The 20,588-nt window shown below is 44.2% G+C and overlaps 1 protein-coding gene and 1 long non-coding RNA gene across 2 annotated transcripts in view; one reads left to right on the forward strand and one right to left on the reverse strand.

Annotated features, from left to right (window-relative positions):
• Positions 1 to 20,588, forward strand: part of LOXHD1 (lipoxygenase homology PLAT domains 1) — a gene marked incomplete at its 5' end in the record, with an annotated part of 374,771 nt that overhangs the window by 210,776 nt on the left and 143,407 nt on the right. Inside the window, 7 exons of the mRNA XM_082254549.1 lie at positions 6,926 to 7,002; positions 7,156 to 7,352; positions 7,606 to 7,798; positions 12,309 to 12,469; positions 14,603 to 14,912; positions 17,573 to 17,724; positions 18,858 to 18,991. Of these exons, the coding sequence (XP_082110675.1) occupies positions 6,926 to 7,002; positions 7,156 to 7,352; positions 7,606 to 7,798; positions 12,309 to 12,469; positions 14,603 to 14,912; positions 17,573 to 17,724; positions 18,858 to 18,991 (1,224 nt within the window). The remainder of the gene's footprint in view (positions 1 to 6,925; positions 7,003 to 7,155; positions 7,353 to 7,605; positions 7,799 to 12,308; positions 12,470 to 14,602; positions 14,913 to 17,572; positions 17,725 to 18,857; positions 18,992 to 20,588) is intronic.
• The window catches only part of LOC309553501, a 1,012,307-nt gene that overhangs the window by 233 nt on the left and 991,486 nt on the right, over positions 1 to 20,588 (reverse strand). The window lies entirely within an intron of this gene.

Here is a 20,588-nt window from a genome sequence, read left to right on the forward strand (position 1 = left end):
CTTACTGACGTGTGGGGGGAGGGGACTGTGTGACACAGGCACAGATCGCAGGTTCAGCTATGCTGAATCCGGCAATCTGTCCCTGAATGTCACTTAGGAGATCCGCCCGCTTTGTTTTCCACACTCGATCCCCGACGATCGGGGAAGAGCGGCGGTGATCACTCCCCTGGCCCGACTCCCGCTGTGACTGAAAACAGCGGGAGCGAGCCTCCGGTCTGCGTCGCTGGACGATATTGAGCCACTTTGCCGCAGTACGGTCAACGTGACCGGTCGGCAAGTGGTTAACTTCCGAACTGGGCGACGGGCTGGATTATCTAGATCAGTGTTTCTCAACCTTTTTCCAGTTGGGGCACCCTTGAAAAGTATTTTCAGTCTCGAGGCACCCATGTCCAGGGCTTGGCTCACATTAATTTATGTTGCGAAACACACCCAAAATTACGCTAGTTTCTGACATGCAGACAAACGCTCTGCTCTTTAGGGGTGCCATTCATTCTTAATGGCACCCCCATATTGGCAAATGTGGGATGTTTTTGGTGGGGCGCAATTTAAAAAAAAAAGGGTCGGGGAATTCTTTCCTTGCATTTTGGTGGGAAGCCCATTAAAATGAATGGGCTGCTCTAAACGCAGCCACGCAGATGTGAACCAAGGGCTTTTACACATGTCAGGTTGGAGGGGTGGTAAAACAACATGGTTGAGCTTTTTTTACTACCCAAAACTTCTCCTCCTTTACCTGCAGAGGGAGAAGCTGGGGGTGTACACATGCTGGGGCTGCAGATGGAGGTATACCCAGGGTGAATGGGGCTGCACTGCAACTACTCCGCAACTATGTGCATAGCACGGTTGAGTGTAGTGATGCTGCATTTACGGGCTTAAAACAGATGGTGAGGAGGCAAAATATTGCCTCGTTACCGCTTGTCAAATGCCTCTGAAAAGCGATCTGTGAATGGATTGCTTTTCAGAGGAGCAGCACATGTAGACACATACACACATACACACACAAACGTATACAATACGCACACGCGCACATGTAGACACACGTGTACACACACACATATCGCTCGCCTGATGAAGGGGCCCTGTGTAGCTCTGAAGCGTTGCTACGTATCTATAATGTGACCATGGAATGAAGCTTTGGATCCTTTGCAGGAATCCTTGGTGTGCTGATGACATTTCTTCACTTCACTTCATACATACACACACGTTTAAAAGGTTTAGCGCAGTACCTTTCCCCATTCAGTCGGGTAGGGGGAAGCAGAGTGCACAGCTCCTTCACAGTGCCAATTGTAGTTTGGTAGGGGATCGGGCTCATCTGACAGCCCTTTTCTCCCTTCTCCCCCTTAATCCTGCGGCACACCTGAGGACCTCTGGCAGCACACCAGCGTGCCGCGGCACACTGGTTGAGAAAGGCTGATCTAGATCCAGTGGTCACCCCAGTCTGGCCAGCAAGCGCGCATAGACCTCAGCTCCGCGCTAGGTCGGCCGCGACATAGCCCCACTGGACAGGGGCTGGCCTACAAGTTCGCATATGACTGAGTCTCAGCCCGAGTCGCATCGTTCCTCCTGGCTGACAGCCACCCCATTTTGGTGGAGAGGGGTTCTGTCTGAAGCGCTGCCCGCCTGGTTCCTGGTATGGTGAGTAGCTGTCCCCCCTCTCCCTCTGGAGGGTTTTGGGGTGGACATGGGCCCCTCCTTGGGACGGTTAGACTACCGGGTTCCCCTCCTTCCCGTAAGACACCCCCCTTTCATCTGTCCCCCATCCTACCCCCCCCCCCCCTCAACTTACGCTGGTGCTGTTTGGGTGGTCTTGTTTGTCCACCTCCTGGGGTGGGGGCAGGGTGCTATACTGGCGATGGGGACTGGGGGGGTGCGCCGCCGGCAACCAGACAATCGGCTGTGCGGGGGGGTGTATCTGGTGGGGGCTCCTGCCAGGGCCCTCCATCCTGCCTGGGTCTTTCCCTGAAGCCTAGGGATCTATCCTGAGTCCCTGGAAGCCTTGTGGTGCCACACGGTCCCGCCATTTTGTTGTAGCATGTGTGTTTCTATGCACGGCGGCTATGTTTGTGTAGTCCGGTGGCCATTTTGCGGTGGTTCGCCATTGCAAATAGCGGCAGCCATGATAGTGGAGCCCTGTGGGTGGCGATTTCATCGGTGGAAGCCCCTCCTCATCCCCTGGTGCTGACTCCTGCATCCTTTTACTTCCTGATCGCAGGTGCCTGTTTCTGCTGGGTGGTGAGTCTGGTGGGGTTCTCACCCTCTCTGCTGAGGATCGCTTGGTGCTCTGTGCCTGGCGACTGGGTGGTGCTGCCAGCGCAGTGGAGAATTCCCTTGCAGTGTTTTTCTCACCTGTTTTGTGGGGTTCCCCTGGTGATTAATGGAGTCTTTGGAGCACATCTTCCTACCTGATCCCCTCTCTGAGGCTGCAGGGCCCTCCATGTCCCATCCATCCCTTAATGCACTGACGGCAGTCCTGGAGTCCTTTATGTCCTAGGTGGGGGTGGCTTTCAGGTTGCGGGCTAGCAAAAAGCTCCCCTCGCCTTCCCCTGCCTCATCTGTCTCAACAGATCCTGAATCTGATTTGGCTGCCGCTGATGTGGGTCACCCTGCTGGGTCTGCAACCACGCGCCTGTAATCCTCTGATAGTGAGGATGAATCCTCCACATCTGCAACCGCGCACTAAAAGACAATGGTGGAAGCACTGATTGTATCTGTGCGTAAGACCTTGAAGATGGATGCAGCTGAGATGGATGCACAGGTTCCCTTTGGCACTCACAAGCCATCCAGAGTGGCAAGGGTGTTTCCTTTCACTGCCTATTTTGACAACATTGAGTGGGGACGACCAAAGCGTCCCCTTGGGGTCCCTAAGTGCTTTACTAGGCATTACCCCTATGAGGAGTCCCTTATTAAGAAGTGGACTGTTCCACCGGTGGTGGACCCTCCGGTCTCCAGTTTGAACAATGCAACCATGATTTTGGTTGAAGAGTCCCCAGCCTTAAAGGATCCGGCTGACAGGAAGGCGGAGGCTGTTGCCCGCAATATGTACACTCTGGCTGGTTGGGCACTGAGGCCCGTATTCACTATTGCCCTGGTGCTGAGGGAGAACAGCTCCCCCCTGCCTTTGCTGAGCTGGCAGACCAGCTGGTCAAGGGGCTGCAGTTTATCTGTGATGTCTTTTTGGATGCATCTTCCCTGGCGCGACTTTCTGTTTCGGCATTGGTCCTTCGGAATGTCTTTTGGCTCAAATGCTGGTCTGCGAACCAGACTTCTAAAAAGGCCTTGACTGATCTTCCCTTTCAAGGAGTTTGCTTGTTTAGAGCTACCCTGGATGACATCATAAAAGGTCTCATAGGGGGGAAGAGTACCTTTCTTCCGCAGGCTACTAAGGGCAAGGAACGTTGTCGTAGACGTAGGCCTTCGTTCTCGGTTCATAAGAAATGTTTTCGTCCCTCAGGGTCGACTGACAAGGGCTCGAAGCCTTTCAGGTCCTCCACTGGGGGATCCAAATGAACCTGGTCTGGCAAACCTAGAGCGGGATTCTCTAGACCCGCAAGGGGGGACGTCTTTGCTGGTTTCCGGACCCGTGGACTTCCCGGGTACAAGACAAGTGGGTCCACAAAGTAATTCGGTCCAGCTCGAGTCTCGCTCTTGTCCCCCGGCAAGGTTCTTTCCTTTCAACTTGTGCTTGTCTCTGGACAGCTTACAGGGTCTGTTTGGGGCTGTACGAGACATGTTGCTGTAGGGGAGTGATTGTCCCGGTCCTGACTTCGGAACGTTTTCAGGGTTTTTACTCAAACCTGTTTACAGTTCCAAGGAAATAAGGCAAAGGGCGTCCAATCCTGGACCTCAAGGTGCTGAACTGCTTTGTACGGATGCAGAAATTCAGAATTGAGTTCTTGCTTCTATCAACATCAAGGATACCTACCTGCACATTCCAATATGTGCCAGTCACCTGCGCTTTCTCTGCTTTACCAAGGGAAAGGAGCATTATCAGTTTGTGGCGTTACCATTTGGTCTCGGCTCCGGGCCTCGGGTCTTCACAACAGTGTTAGCCCCAGTGCTAACTTTGTTACTCCAACAGGGGATGGTGGTGCTGGACTACTTGGACCATCTGCTTCTTCGAGTGGAGTCTTCTACTGCTCTGGTGGAAAACCTTGAGATCACAATACGTACTCTGTGGGAGTTCGGCTGGATTCTGAGTTTTCAGAAGTCTGCGCTTGTTCCGTCCACAAAGCTGGACTATCTGAGCCTGACTCTGGACTCAGCCTTAGCCAGAGTGCTCCTTCCTCTGGACAAACTCCATAAATCGCAAGCTGCAATTCATCTCCTGCTGTCCAGTAGTTGGTCATCTCTCCGGACTTGCATGTGGGTGCTGGGCCGGATGGTGTCTACCTTCAAGGCGGTTCCGTTTGCACAGTTCCATACGAGGTCCCTGCAAAGGCAGATTCTGGCCAAATGGGACAAGACTCCGCAGTCTCTGGACAATCAGACCTGGCTGAGTCGGGGAACGAAGGAGTCGCTGATATGGTGGCTTCGTTCTCCATTCTCCGGTGCTTCGGCTGAGCAAATCCTTCCTCCCCTTGTACTGGACAGTGGTCACCATGGATGCCAGCCTGTCCGGCTGGGGCAGGCGTCCTCAGCAAGCATTTTGCTCAGGGGATCTGGACACCGGAAGTGTCTAGACTACCGATCAATGTCTTGGAACTCCAAGCAATCAGACTGTGCCTGGACCATTGGACAGATCGTCTTCAGGGATGTCCAGTGCGCATTCAATCGGACAATGCCATGGCCGTGGCTTATGTCACTCACCAAGGGGGCACAAAAAATGTCCTGGCGACTCTGGAGGTAGCCGGAAATCTAAAGTGGGCAGAACGGTTCGTTCCAGCCCTCTCCTCCATACACAATACCCAGGTAGAAAACTTACAGGCAAATTACCTCAGTCGGCAGGCGTTGGACCGAGGGGAGTGGTCCCTTCATCCGGAGGTGTTTCATCAGTTGTATCTCCGGTGGGGCATCCCTGAGGTGGATCTGTTGGCGTCTCGGCTCAACAGAAAGGTGCAGAGGTTTGTGGCTCTGTCACAGGATCCTCTGGTGGATGTCACAGACACACTGGTGTCCCCATATCGTCTGATTTACACCTTCCCTCCTCTCAAGCTTCTCCCAAGACTTCTGTGCAGAATTGAGGCAGAAGGGATTCCGGTCATCTTAGTGGCTCCGGACTGGCCTCGCTGGGCTTGGTACATTGTTCTGGTGTGGCTGGTCGCCGACGTTCTTTGGAAGCTTCCTCTCAGGGAGGATCTGCTGTTCCAAGGACCGATCTTCCATCCTGCTTTACAGTCGCTGGCTTTGACGGCTTGGCTGTTGAACGCCATGTGCTGAAGGATGGTGGTTTATCTGAGTCATGATTCCTACACTATTAAAATCTAGGAAATCTACCACTAGGAAGATCTACCATCATACGTGTAAGAAATGCGTGCGTGGTGTGAGACTCTTTGAGTTCTTCCTCGCTCCTTCTTGGTGGCTCGGATCTTGACCTTCCTTCAACGGGGGGATTGAACAAAAATTGGCCTTGAGTACCAACATGGGCTAGGTGTCCGCTTTGGCGGTCTTCTTCCAACAACCTTTGGCCACACACTCACTGTTGCGTACCTTTCTTCAGGGTTTCTGACATTTGGTTCCTCCACTGTGGTCTCCATTGCTGCCTTGGGACCTCAATGTTATGGTTTCTGCTCTCCAGAAGCTTCCCTTTAAGAATCTTCCAGAGATTCCCCTGCTTACATGTCCCAGAAGGTGGCCTTTTTGGTGGCTATCACCTCTACCCGCAGGGCGTCGGAACTGGCGGCGTTATCCTGTCGTTCACCTTACCTGGTGAATCACAGAGATAATATTGTTCTTCGCCCCTGTCTGTTGTTCCTTCCAAAGATTGTCTCTGATTTTCATTTGAATGAAGACGTTGTGTTGCCTTTCCTGTGTCCCAGGTCTAAACATTCGAAGGAAATTGCCTTGCATGCCTTGGATGTGGTCCCGGCAATTGTGATGTACCTGGCAGCTACGGAGTCTTTCAGGAAGTCAGACTCACTATTTGTGCTTGCAGATGGGCCTCGTAAAGGGTTGTCCGCTTCCTCTTCGACCATTTCCAGATGGATCAGACAGGCAGTGATTCAGGCCTATTCTATCAAGGGTCAGGTTCCTTCTTTCCCTTTTAAGGCGCACTCTACTAGGGCGCTTAGTGCCTCCTTGGCCTTCATCAGGCATCAGTGTCAGTGGTGTTGTGCTAGGTTGGAGGATTTGTGGTGGTTTGTGCTGGGAGTGGGATTTGGGTTGGATGGTTGTGCTAGGAGGGGGGTAACTGTGCAAGGTGGGGGTTTGGGGGGGTGTTGTGCTAGGGAGGGGGGATTTTGGGGGTAATTGTGCTATGTTGGGGATTTGGGAGCAGATGGGGTGGGGGTTTGCTAGGAGGGGAGGATTTGTGAGAATTTGTGCTAAGAGGGGGATTTGAGTGGGGGTTGTGCTAGGAGGGGGGTTGTGCTAGAAGAGGGGTTTATTCTGACTGATTCTAATTCTGTGTTAAGAATAGCTGGTTGTTTTTTTTTTTTTTTTTTTTTTTAATAATAAACTTGTCAAAAACTTTTGTTTTGTTTTGTCTTTACTCACTTTTTACACTGTTTTGGTGAATTGGTGGTTTGGAAAATTAGGGAATATGGAGATTTGGGGGAGGCTGAGAGTAATAGAAGGGACTTTTCTGAGTTAAGAAAACATACTTTTTTTGAGACCAGAGTTGAGTACCATTACCGTATTGAATTCTCCTACATACAGTAAGCTGTCTCAAAAGAACCCAACCTGAAAATAGTACTTAGCACTAGAAATGCTATGATCTCAGTTAATACTGAATATCCAGCAATGATGGGTGCTCTCTGTATCATTTGTACAGGTGGTTTGATAGGAATGAAGATGATGGTCACATCATTCGAGAGTTAGTTCCAATTGGGGACTCGCAGAATCTGAGAAGTAAGTTTCCTGTCTTTGGTTACTTGAACCTGTTGGGATATACCTTGAGATCAGGGTCTACCGAGGCTCTGTAATGTCAGAAGATATGTCTCATTTTGCACTTCCTAGCATGTTTTTGCTTGGTTTTCATGCAGCATGTCCTATCTCTTACAGGTATCAGTTATCACTTCCAGATTAAGACAGGAGATGTAAGCGGCGCCAGCTCTGACTCCCGAGTGTTTGTCAAGCTGTACGGTGACAAGGGAGACACCATCAAACAGTTCCTGCTTGTTTCTGACAATGATGTGGATGACAACTTCGAAAGGGGACGGGTGGACAACTTCACTATCAACACCATAGATATTGGGAAGGTACGTTTCCGCCTTGTGTTAGGAATTGAACCAAGTTAAGCCGGCCATAGATGGATCGAAATTTGGCTGGTTTGGCAAGGACCAGCCGAATTTTGATCCATCTAGGGGCAGGCCAGTTGTACAGAAGTCAAGCAGGTATGGTGTTTGGAGGTATTTGAATTTCAATTTATAAATAAAATAGACATGGACACAGGATTGGTAAATGTAATTGCAATTGTCTCCCTGATAACCCTTCATCTTTAATTCACATTAGATCAACAAGCTTCTGATTGGTCACGATAATGTGGGAATTCGAGCTGGATGGTTTTTGGGCAACGTTGTGGTGCAGGTCCCGGCACATGGCAAACAGTATATGTTCCCGGTCAACCGCTGGCTCGCCAACTATGAATGTGACGGCAAAGTGGAGGTGGAAGTCTACGCCAGTGAAGTCATTGATATTGAAAAATGTAAGGTGAAACCCAGGGGGTGTAACTAACTACAGATCACGGCGCCAGGGGGCAAAATGTAGATAGGGCCCCTGACGACCTCCCTACTGTAATCTGTATTTTTCATAAAGTATGTCTAAATCAAGGGCAGGTAACAGGAAAGCTGTCAGTATACATTTCTGGGGACCAGAGCCGTGGACAGAAGTTGTCAAGGAGTAGTGGGGCAGCAATTCAAGCAACTAATTTTTAAGAAAGCTTTATCTTCAAGCTTACTATTCTGTCCTCAGTAGCGTATCATTCTTTTTCAGCATCTCAGTTCTCAGGGCCTCCGTGAGGTCTAAGCCCTCTTATCCCAAGCAAATGCTAAAGGAGGTGCTGTTGTAATCAGTCAAAAAAAAAAAAAAGTTGTAGTAGCATAAATAATGACTTTCACAATATTTTATTTTGTGATATAATTTTTAATACACAATTGCTGTATAACCCTGGGGCTGCATCAACACTGGAGCTGAGTGTCGTTTTGCAGGCTTGTTTTTAATGAGTGTTTGTACAGGCGTTTATTGCCCCATTTTTGTGAGTGTCCGAGGCTTAAAGTGTCACTAAACACACATCATAAAAAATGATCAATAAATGGTGTATTACATGCCGTTCATACTCACTCAGTCAGTCACTATGAGATTAATTTTCTGTAGTTCTACAAAAAAAAACCTGGTTGATCCTGCTGCTCTCTATGTCCACCTTCTGTCCATGTCCCCAGTGCAGTTGGGGATTTTGCAGAGCAATCTTGGCAGCTCTGCACATGTTTCTATGCTGATCATTTCCTCCCTATCACATCTGAGCAGCCCACGTGACTATAGAGTCACACATGTGGGCTTATACACAGTAGTGAATGACAGCCCACTCCCTCCCTCCCTCCCCCCCTCCTCCCCTCCTCCATGCCCACTAACCAGCTAAACGGGATATTACATGTAGATTGATGGAGACTTCACCTTCCTCTTATTCTAAGACACAGGCTGGAGGGGCGTGACACAGTCTGTGACTGGTAGAAATCCGCCTACACTGTGTTATTGCCAAAAAATAATAAAGATTTGATTTCAAATATATATTTCAATGACAATTTAAATCAGTTTATTGATATTAGATATTTATTTTTACTCTGTATTCCAAAGGCTGTTTTTTTTTTTTGAACATGTGACCAGCAGCAGAGGACTAGAAGCTCCTCCTGCTTATGTCTATCTACAGACAGGCTTGGAAAGATCTGGGTCATGTGACAGCTGTATATCGATTAGGAAAAAGATACTTAGATTTTTTTTTTATTAAAATAATTACAGTGCCATCATCCACATACAGAAATACGTAGGAGGGACAATGTAAATTTGCCTTTTTCAACTTTTGCAGTCTCAAGGAACCCCTGCTAAAAATGACTATATCTACAACTCATGATACATTAGTGTGATGGGCAGGGGGAAAAATGCTTCTTACACTTGTGGTCATTGGGAAAAATTATCCCCTTACGGATCACTAAAAAGATTATTGATGATAGTGGGAACTTATCTGAGATGCAGAAATTGATAATTTCTCAAGGAACCCCTAGCAACCTCTGGAGGAACCCTGGTTGGGAAACCCTGATGTAAATTAAACTGTGTGTGTTTAGTATCGCTTTTTTAAATTATATTTAGCCAATGGAAAGCCAGTTACTAGAAAATAAAGAACAGAATAGTTACTAACTATGTAACAGAGTTTCTGCAAGTTTTTTTGGACACATGTTCCTGCATTTTTCAGGTGCTCCCAATGAAGACTATTAGGCCCCATTCACACCTTAGCGTTTTGTAGCTCAAAGCTGCAAATCAGCAGCAAAGAGAATAAAGCAATTGTTCTCTATGGTGGTGGTTCACAACTCCACTCCAAAACACCTGATGCCAAACTGAAGCTCAAAAAATGTTTTGGAGCTATATTTGTAGCTCGATTCGGGCAGATTGTCATTTTTGAAGCAGCTAAAAGCAGAAACACAAAGCAACAAATGCATTAAAGGATTATAGTTTTCTCAATTGGCTAACACAAAAACGCCAAAGCTCCAAAACACTAGGAAAATGTGTATACAAAAAAAAAATACAAACACGCAACAAAATGCCAGAAAAAATCCCAGGTGACACAGCCTTATGACCAAAAACACTTGAAGTTTGTAGCTTTAGAGGAGCTCATGTACTTTTTCAAGCTTCAAGCGACGCTATTCTCAGAGATGAACAGACACAAATGAAAATCATGTGATTTCGGATGTTGAGTGTGTTCAGAGCTCCAAGCTTCTCACTACAAAGCACTCAGGTGTAAATGGGGCCCAAGGCTGGGTTCACATATATGTGAATTGGATGCGTTTTAGACTGCATCCAATTCGCATGACATGCGAATGTGACTGGCTGTCAATGGAGCCGGTTCACACATGTCCGGGGTAGCCGCGGTGCAGTTTGGAAAAGGGTCCTGTGCGTTATTGTGTCCTGTTCAGGTGCGAATTCAGGGAAAAATTCCGTCTTGAATCACACCTGAACCGGTGAACACAAACGAACCAGATTCCGGATTCCACCCCGCAGCCGGACATGTGTGAACCCAGCCGCATACAAACCTTTTAAAACTGTGGCTACAAACAGCTTTCCGTTTTAGCTCTTCGTCCAGCCTGAGGAAGACTACGTTAGGCATGTACACTTAGGCCCCTTTCACACAGGCGGACCGTTCAGATCCGCCTGTCCGTTTTTTTGGCGGATCTGAACGGTCCCCCCATGCATTCCTATGGGGCATCGGATGTCAGCGGAGACATGTCAGCTGACATCCGATCTGATCCGTCAAATCTGGACGGATGGAAACCCTATTTTCCATCCGTCCAGCGGATCCGATCGGATGGGATCGGATGAGAACGGACCGGCGGTCCGTTCCCATCCGATTTCCCCCATAGAGATGCATGGGGAACTGACAGCTGTGTCTCCTGCACACAGCACGGAGACACAGCTGTCCTCCTGCTGCTCAGCGGGGGATCGGCGGCTCGATCCGCCGCTGAGAAAAACGGAATCCGTCCAACGGACAGATAGTGTGAAAGGAGCCTTAAGCTGCATACACACTATCCAATTTTTGTGGTTAGATTTCCTTCAGATTTACCTTTTCTATGTAGTGCAATGGCCTGCCAGATTGCATACAAATTGAAAGTGTTTAGGTTTGACCTCATATTGTATGGTTTTGGTAAGTCTAAAGGAAAAAGTCTTCAGAAAATCTTATAGTGTGTATGGCCCATTAATCTCAGTGATGGCCAAGATGACCAGAAGCTCTGAGGACAATACTACTAAAGCTACTAAATGTGTCTGGTTCAGCAGGGACCTCGCTGCAAAAAAGCAGTTTAACCTAAAAAATCATCAAAAAAAAAAAAAAAAACATATATATATATATATATACTCTCAAAATAATATAAAACCCCAAAATACTGAACCATGAAAAAAAAAAGGCTATTTTTTATAATAATACCTTGCAGTGAAAAAAAAAAAAAAAAAAGGTTTGCTATGGACAGTACAGCAGCTGAAAGTGACAGCTAACCTCAAATTAGCCTCGGTTCACACTGCTGCGACCCCATTGTCTTGTGATTTCCAGTGCAACTTTGCAGTGTGACTTGCTTGCGACTTTCATGCAACATTAGAGTATATGGGCATTGAGGTCACATCAAAGTAGCATTTATTGGGAATGGCCACTATTGAAATGAATGTTTTCACTTGTCATGCAATAACTGTGTGTACTATGCCAAGTCGCACCAGTGTGAACAAGGGCTTAATCACAAAATAAAATCTAAGACAAAAAAGCCCCCACAATAAGAACAAAAAATGCAGCAAAGGGGTTGAATGCCCAAAGAGCTAGCATTCTGAATTAAAATACCGTTTCTTAACTGACTCCAAGTTTATCCTTTGCAGTATATCAGCTTTCCAAATGCTTTTCCTACAGAAGCTTCCAAAACATTGCCACTGTGGCTGCTCTGTGACCCCCTTTTATAGTGAGGGGGCTGATTCATCCAAATGCTCCCTTATAGGCCCTTCAAAGCCTGTTGCCTGTATTCCCAATGACATTCAGGGCATTATGGTTTAAAATAAGATCATCCCAGGCCAATTTACACATAAAGTCCCCAGGACTGCAAATCTTAAATCCTCAGGAACCCAAATCTCATCCTAATCAGTGTACAGTATATACTATATGTGTGTATATATATATATATATATATATATATATATATATTCACATTTTTGTTCACATATGAAAAAACAACCACAGGGTTGTTTTTTTCATATCAGTTTACCAAATCAAATAATTATCATATGCCCTGAAAAAATTGTAAAAAAATATTTAGGCACACAAATTATTCATAGAGTTATAATCGACCTCATGAACATTTACTGATTCTGCAAATTTTGGCCTGGGCATAGTGACTTCAATGACCGCTGTGCAAGGGTGGATAGACCTGTTTGAATTGAAGTTGTACAGTTGAGTGCCTGTTTAAATTTCTATACAGTGATTAATTATGAAGTCACCGTCACCACGGGGAATGTGCGCGGTGCTGGTACCAATGCCAACGTTTTTATGCAACTTTATGGGGACCACGGGAAGACGGAGGAGACCTTCTTACGTAGTCGATCCAATGACTTTGAGAGAGGAGCAGAGGATATATTTAAGGTTTGTTGATGCTTTAAAAAGTTTTGAAAGCTTTGTTTTTACATGTGAGCAGCTTAAAGTTATTTGAGATGCTGCAGAATATCAACAGCTAGATGAGGACAACTATTTTACCAATCACCATTGGGATTGCTTGCAAAGGTTTAGCAATTGTTTGTTAACTTGCTCATTGTAACCCAAGAATTGGCATAATATATGGTATAAAAAGTTAGAAGTTATGTAATAATTGTTTGCTAATCACAAGAAAAAAATGTTTGAAGCACAACACCGGGCAACCTAATTTTTTTTAAATAGTGCCTCGTGGGTTGTGACTTTAAAAGCTGAGATGGCTACAATATTCACCATTTCTCCAGCCCTGTCCTATGCAATAATGTATTTATACCACTAGATGTCCCAGCGTCATTCAGCATGGAAGACTGAGGGCATTCTTTGAGTGCAGGGTATCTTGGTCCTGGCCTTTGAGTGGATGTTACCACAGCTCTATGCCCTAATGCAGAGCAGAGCTAATGTCATCATATCAGCATCTTTCCCTGCACCATTGAGGACATCCCAGCTTTAGAGAAGTCTCTAGCTACTTCCCTGAAGTCTGTCACTTCCAGAAGTATTGATCTCTATGGTTCAACTCTCACTGGTTCCCCCATGCTTACCTTCATGTCACCACATGAAGGTTGTCATGAGGAACCAGGGAGAGCTTTGGGGGGAACCCAGGAAATCGACTCAAGAAGATTGACACTCCTGGAAGTGTCAGATTCTATTCAGACTTTATATAAAAATTTCTTAGGATTGCAGGGGTGTTTAGTGGTTTGGGCAGCAGGAGAAGTGAGTATATTAACCATGGATGGTTACATTTTGGGCGGTACCTGCTTTACCAGCCGAGATTCGACTGGACCTGTTCTGTGAATGTTTCATAGCTTCTTCAAGCCATTGCTTTCAGTTCTAATGAATATCAGGAAGATATCCAAGCATTTATATCGCCACAGGTAGCACACACACCTTAATCCAATCATCATGGAATGTGGAAATGTTGAATGTCCAAGAACAGAATGGAAAGTGTGAAAATTGTGGAACCACATTGTTCTTCCTGTGACAGGAAGTCAGGTAAATCTGTGGGTGTTGTCACAGACGGGAGATACATTTCTGCCCTGTTTAGACAATTCACCAATTACTATCAGGTGTCGGCTGCAGAGGTAGCCAGAAAGGTTTAAGGATGTTGGTAAGCTTCAGCTATTCAGAATGAGGCAATTAAGGCCTCTATAAGTTATCCAGACGATGACTACTGATTGCTGCATCCTGAGGCTTTGTGCGTTAAGGAGAGCAGTGAGCTGAGAAAGACTTGAAGGTGAGGTGGTGTTGACTTTTTCTGTGTGAAAAGAAAACAAATAGACTATTGGTTTTCTGCTGTATGACCAGCAGTGTCTGCCCAGCAGTAGGTTGGGACAGACACCATAGGTAGGTTCCTGTGTTGTGAAGGTAGACGCCCCAATTGGCCAGGGTTTATTTTATGTTTGTTTGATTTATGCTGTTTGGATGCTTGCACTTGTTTCCAGCAAATTGGAAGAATAAACCATAGACAGTTGTTTTCAACCACTCCTCGGCTGTCTCTCTGTGTAACGAACCCACCCAAGGGGTCACCCACACCCGCTACCGAGCCAACCCCTTACATTCCTAAATACCGTAATACAATCCTTGCTGTAAAGAAGTCTGCATTGGTATGTTTCTCAATTTAAATGTTTAAAGGTGTTAATTGTTATCAAATCACAGGGGTAGAGGTGTTGAAGGTTCCCATCTCTGTTTAGGTATAGTTGTTCCAGTTAGATGTAGATGGCCTTTTTCACACCTTCATCCTTTTCTTAGACATTCAACCTCTACACATTTCATGGTGATTGGATGAAGGTGTCTATGCTACCTGTGTGGATATACTGTCAATTTTGGGGTATCTTCCTGACACTCATATGAAATTAAGAAGTAGCTTGTAGAAGATACGAAATGTCTTCATCTTTACAGAACAAGTTCAGTTGAATGTAACTAACTAATTTTAGTTATACCATGACCTGAATAAATGAGAACATTCACAGACTTAATACTACATAAATTTGCATCATCTTTTGTTTTTTTTTGTTTTTTTCAATACTGTAGATCGAAGCACTTGATGTTGGAAAAATCCTCAAGCTCAGGATTGGTCACGATGGTAAAGGGCTTGGAGATGGCTGGTTTTTAGAATCAGTTGAGGTCCGGAGGGTTGAGGTAAAAATGGTACCTGTCGAAAAACCTCCTGATAAGAAGAAGACAAACAAGAAGAAGAAACCTGTTAAAGAGAAAGAGGAGCTGCAACCGAAGGAAGTAGTGCAGTCATACAAGTTTGAGTGTAACCGGTGGCTGGCTCGCGGGGAAGGCGACGGAGAGCTGGTGGTGGAACTTGTTCCTCACAACACAACTGAACTGGAAGGTACGTTACAGTAATCACCTCATACAGATTTATACAATTGCTTTAGACTTATTTTAGACTGCGCTATGCTTTTTCTAGGACTTCATAATCCTTTATTTTAACAGCTATTTCTTAGCTTTTTTTTCTCATAGCGGAGGTAGGGAACAAAAATGAAAGAGCAACTAGGTTATGCAATATAAACCTACCAAAACCACTACTTTGTAATAGGTTTTTAAAAGAAAAGTGTACAATGATTTTGGTCATATTTTAAATTTTGAAGTTGCTAAACGTATCTTTTATATTTTTATTTACCATGTTGGGGCAAGAAAAAGGTGCATATGAGCGGGCCAATATGCAAAACAATACAGAGGGGGTTCCCATCACACTTACAAGCTAGCCAGCTGTCTAGTATTAGCTCAAAAGTTGTAAGAAAAAGCTGGCATGGAACATGGAAGTTGTAAAGAACTGGTCACCTGCTAGCTACGTATGATCAACATGATATATAAACATTCAGGGTGTCACATTTTATCTGATCAAGAGGAAATCAAATAATTTTAATTTACAAAAATTAGATGGAAAAAACATATATTCCTTTTAAGGACTCATTCACACCTATACCTTGTGGTAATGAACGGTTAAATGTAATTTATACCATGCATTATACCATGCATAGCACTGCTGTACTCAGCCAGCAGGCCTGATGACGTCACCACTAGCTCCACCCAACGCGTATCGTCGTAATAGACATTAGGGGACCAAACATATGTTTGCTGTTTCAATATATTTATCTGTTTTTGATTGTTTCACCACTAAAGGGATAGCGCATCATTTTTATATTATCTATCAGTTACCAGTGATGGCGCCAGGGGATCCATCCATGCTGATTGTCGCTTGTGGAATTGATTATTTCTTGTGCGCTGTTGATCTCTCATAATCTTCAGATCATATTTATTCTATAAGGAGTTTTGGCACACTTTTGGTGTACCACACAATACCGGCCCCTGGTGCGGAGTGGATTCAGGCTCATTACATTAATTTGATTTATGTTCCTAAGGATTTCCCCTATTAACTTTTTTTTTTTTATTAACATTTAAAGGAATACATATATTATAATGTTTTGTTTACACTGAATTAAATTGCAGATTTTTTTTTTTGACTGTTGTGATTCTGATACCTCTGTTAATTGCCAACGATTTAAAGGGATAGCTTACCTATCATGTGTGGTTTTTCTTAATATAATAGTTGCCCGGTTGTCATACTGATCCAAAGTTTTCAGTACTTTCTCAGTCAATGAATTTCTTAGGAACTCCAATTTTACTTTGATTTGCCTTGTTCCTGGCTTGTGACTAAAGCCTCGTACACACGCACCGATTGTTGGCCGACCGATCGGCCGTTTTTTGTCCAGTGTTGTTTTGTTGGTTGAAATGTGCTCTAGACAATCGACAATCGGCCGATCGGGCGGCGGCCGAAAATTCACGGCCAACAATCGGTACGTGTGTACGGGGCTTTAGGAAGTATTAAGGCAGACATGACCAGAAGCAATTCAGCGATGGTTGCATCCAATCTTTCTTCTGTACAGGTTTCCTTTAAGCAAGTGAAGCTGGGGTTATACAAGATAATTTGTTAATCCAAAACCTTTCATTATGGTCTGCCTTTCCCTTATTTGCCTGAGCGTTTTTAAAACCATAAAAGTTACTAAGACGGTGTAACGCTCCTGCGTTTTTGTAGTAGGCTGGATTTGCAGCTGCAGAATCTCCACTCAGTAGTCATGTAGAGATGTGTTGAATAACCAAATCCAACTCTCCAGACTCATCACTGTGGGCCTGTCAGCTTCAGCATACAGATATATACACTCAATAAGATGTTCCTGGAGTGATAGGATGTATATGTTAGTATGAAGATGATGTGCTGAAGGGACAGGTGTGAACAGTGACAGAGATGGTAAGCACTTGATAGATATGTTCAGGAGAGTACTAGATGGTATTAGGTAGAATGCAGATAGGTTAGTAATCGAGTATGGTAACAGGTGGTAAGGATAGCAGATGACAAATACAGGATAGACTAACCCAGTGCAAGGATAGATGGTAGTAGACTCAAGAGCTAGCAATCTATGTAACAGTGCAGATGATAGAATTAGTATGCATAGATAGTAACAGTCCTTAATGTGCAGAGGTAGATAGTGTAAGTAAGGTTATGGAGGATTCCCCTGTGGGGTACTTATCACTAGTAAGGTTAGTAGTAGAAGGGTCCAGTAGTGAGGGAGTGATCCAGTAGCGAGATACAGGGATCAGTAGCGAGGTTCCGGTCTGTTTCCAAGTAAAAGAAAGTAGCTGGAGGTTCCGGTAGCAAGACAAGCTTGTAAGCATGTGGACACACAGGCAGGTTGAACGAACAATGTGAGAGAGAACGCCGGCGGTTGAAATAGCCGCTCTGCGGCGCTCGGTGATGACGTCATCCGTCTTAAAGGTGTATGCGTACCACCTAATTAGAAAGGTGGGACGCATATTTGAAAAGAAAATGGAAAATGAGGGTACCAGAGGTACCAGAATCTTACAGACGGGTATATATATGTTTACTGCTAACACGATAAGGATCTGTTTTTTTTCTCCGGGCTCACAAATCACTGATGTTCTTCATCTGCCTGTTGACATTGGACTAATATTAAGTTGGATCTCTTCTAGAGAACACCTACGAGGTTCACGTATTCACCGGCAGTGTCTGGGGAGCTGGCACTGATGCCAATGTGTACATTACAATTTACGGAGAGATTGGAGACACTGGGGAACGCCAGCTGAAAAAATCCAACCACCTCAACAAGTTTGAGAAAGCACAGGTATTATCTATGTGTGAAGTGGCACGGTTTAAAGCATAACTCATGTAAACTTAAAATAAAATAAAGAAAATCCTCTTCTCCCTGCAATGGTGGTGGTAGCTGGTCTTCAAAAACTACTGAGAGTGGCATCAGGATATGATGCCAGCACCGTTCTTTGCAGTATTGCAAGGCGAGCCTAGGCTGTCATAGTCACGCATCCTCAGGGGTGTGTCCATTGCTTCCATAACTGCCTTTGCTTACAGGAAATCCATTGAAAAACTTTGGCTGTCTTATCTGGAAGGGAAGTAGCATTGGACCTCAGAGTACTAAGTCTCCAGGTCACTGTGTTGAAGTGCAGGGGATTATTTCCGTGAAAGCTGCTTTTTTACTTCTTTGCTTCTATCCCCCCGTTCATATATGGGCAAATTCAGATTACAATAGGACAAGCTTTTGGGTGCCATTCATCTTCAGTGGCACCCTAAACTCAACACAATTTTGCCACATTTGTGGAGCGACAAAACCACTAGTGCAAAATTGCTCCTGGCTCAAGGCCAAAATTTGGTCCCTGTGCATCTTTGGAGCGACAGTAGTTCATAGGGCAGCCCGCTATCGGGTCATCACAGAGCCAGTCCGGGCTCTAAAAAGATCTTGACCATATTCTTAACATGCTTTTATACTTTTCACAGACCATTGTTTGCATCTGCTCTTGAAGAAGTGGAATGTGTTCCATGAAACACGTTGAGAAAATAGGATGCAACCTCCAATTTATCATATGTTGGCATGTATTGTTATCATTTGTTATGTTTTTTTATGTAATTTTTATAGTCTGCACACCGACTTTTCGGCCGAAAAAAATCTAGAGTTGGTTGTCGGAAGCATCATGCTAACAAGCCAAAAATCGGCAGATCAGACGTTGGCCGAAAATTCCCTGCCAATTTTCAACGCGTGTGTACGGGCTTTAGATATTTAAATTGGTTTACTGATGTAAACAGCTGTGTGTGTGTAAACTGGATACAATTCCTAATTTAAAGAAATACATTTAAAATTAAACAATTTAAAATACAACATTCTGTAATGTTTTTGTTTTTCTTTTAAAATGTTTCAAACCATTCTCTGATGTGTCCATCTCATTATCTTAATCAACTACTTCACAGGAGGACATTTTCTCTATAAATGCTGTTGATATGGGAGAGCTCAAAAAGCTTAAGATCCACCATGATAATAAAGGAGGGAACGCCGCATGGTTCCTGGACCGCGTTGAAATAGTGGATTTGAATGCTGATACCAAGTAAGAGATGTATACTGGAATATGTGTAACTGAGGAGCTCATCAATGAATTATGATTGAAGACAATTAAACAGATTCATTTGGGTCACTATGGCTCCACTAAACACAAACAAGGTGCCCCTGTACACCTCAAATCTGGAAGCTTTTTTGGCAAAGTCCTAAAAGAGCACCAGAAAAATGATCTGCGAGTCCAAAAACGTTTAATGTCCAGCAAGAAAATATATAACATCCTACACGTTTTGAGGGTTCGGAGGTTTCCCCCTTCCTCAGGACTCATATATTGTATAAACCAGGTGGTGGTGATTCTGTCTGCATTAACTCCAACATTAAGGCTGCATTCACACCTGAGCGTCGGGTTTTTGAACATTTTTTCGGGTGTTTGTATGAGCGTTTTGGGCGCTTTTGTACAGAATTTTTAAAGCGTTTTTCAGCTTTAGCATTTTTTATTAGCCAATAGAGAAACATATAATTCGTTTCATAATTTTTGCTCTGTTTTTTGGCTTTTTCATCTGCTTTTATTTAGTATATTAATTATTATTATTATTTAGGGTTATGGTTAGGGTTATATTAGTTATTTATTTTGTTTATTTATTTGCTTATTATTTATTTATTTTGTTAGGTTTGGGGTTAGGGTTAAGATTTAATATTAGGGTTAGGTTTAATATTAGGGATAGGAGTTAATATTAGGGTTAGGGGTTAGGATTAGGGTAGGGATTCATTTTAGGGTTAGAATTAGGGCTAGAGTTAATATTAGGGTTAGGATTTTTTTAGGGTTAGAATTTTATTTATTTACTGTTTATTTATTAATATATGATTACTATTATTAATTTATATATTTTATTTATTAGTTATCATCTACTATTTTTATTTAATTATTGCATTTGAGCAGAAAAACGCACTTAAATGCTCAAAAATGCGCAAATCAATAGTTTCCATCTATTTCTGTGGAATTTTTTTGCTTCAAAAATGCGCAAATCGGCCCGACTCAAGCTATAAAATAAGTTCCAGAACTTTTTTGAACTTCGGGTGTTTGTTTTTAATTGACTTGTAGTGGGGATGTGAAGCGTCTCCATAGAGGATAGTTGATTTTTTTATCCTCCACCATTTTAAAGCCTCAAGCAACAAAATTCTGAGGTGTGAATGGGGCCTGTTTCTGCACTCTCAGTTTGTTGGTCTGGTCCACTTCTTGGTCTTTGTTTTCCAAGTAAGAGATGGCTTGCATGAGTCGGAGGGTATCACCCGTGTTCAATGTCATCTGCATCTTATCTGCTTTCGTGAAGTGTTAGTGATCTCCCTAGTTAAAGGGATCTTGGCTTTTTTTTTTTTTTTAAAGCTACAGTGTTACATAGTCATTCAGGTAGACGTGAAATATACAGTATCTCACAAAAGTGAGTACACCCCTCACGTTTTTGTAAATATTTTATTATATCTTTTCATGTGACAACACTGAAGAAATGACACTTTGCTACGATGTAAAGTAGTAAGTGTACAGCTTGTATAACAGTGTAAATTTGCTGTCCCCTCAAAATAACTCAACACACAGACATTAATGTCTAAACCACTGGCAACAAAAGTGAGTACACCCCTGAGTCAAAAAG

Source organism: Pelophylax lessonae, assembly GCF_965119305.1.
Source record: "Pelophylax lessonae genome assembly, chromosome: 1".
In the NCBI taxonomy this organism is placed as follows: Eukaryota; Metazoa; Chordata; class Amphibia; order Anura; family Ranidae; genus Pelophylax; species Pelophylax lessonae.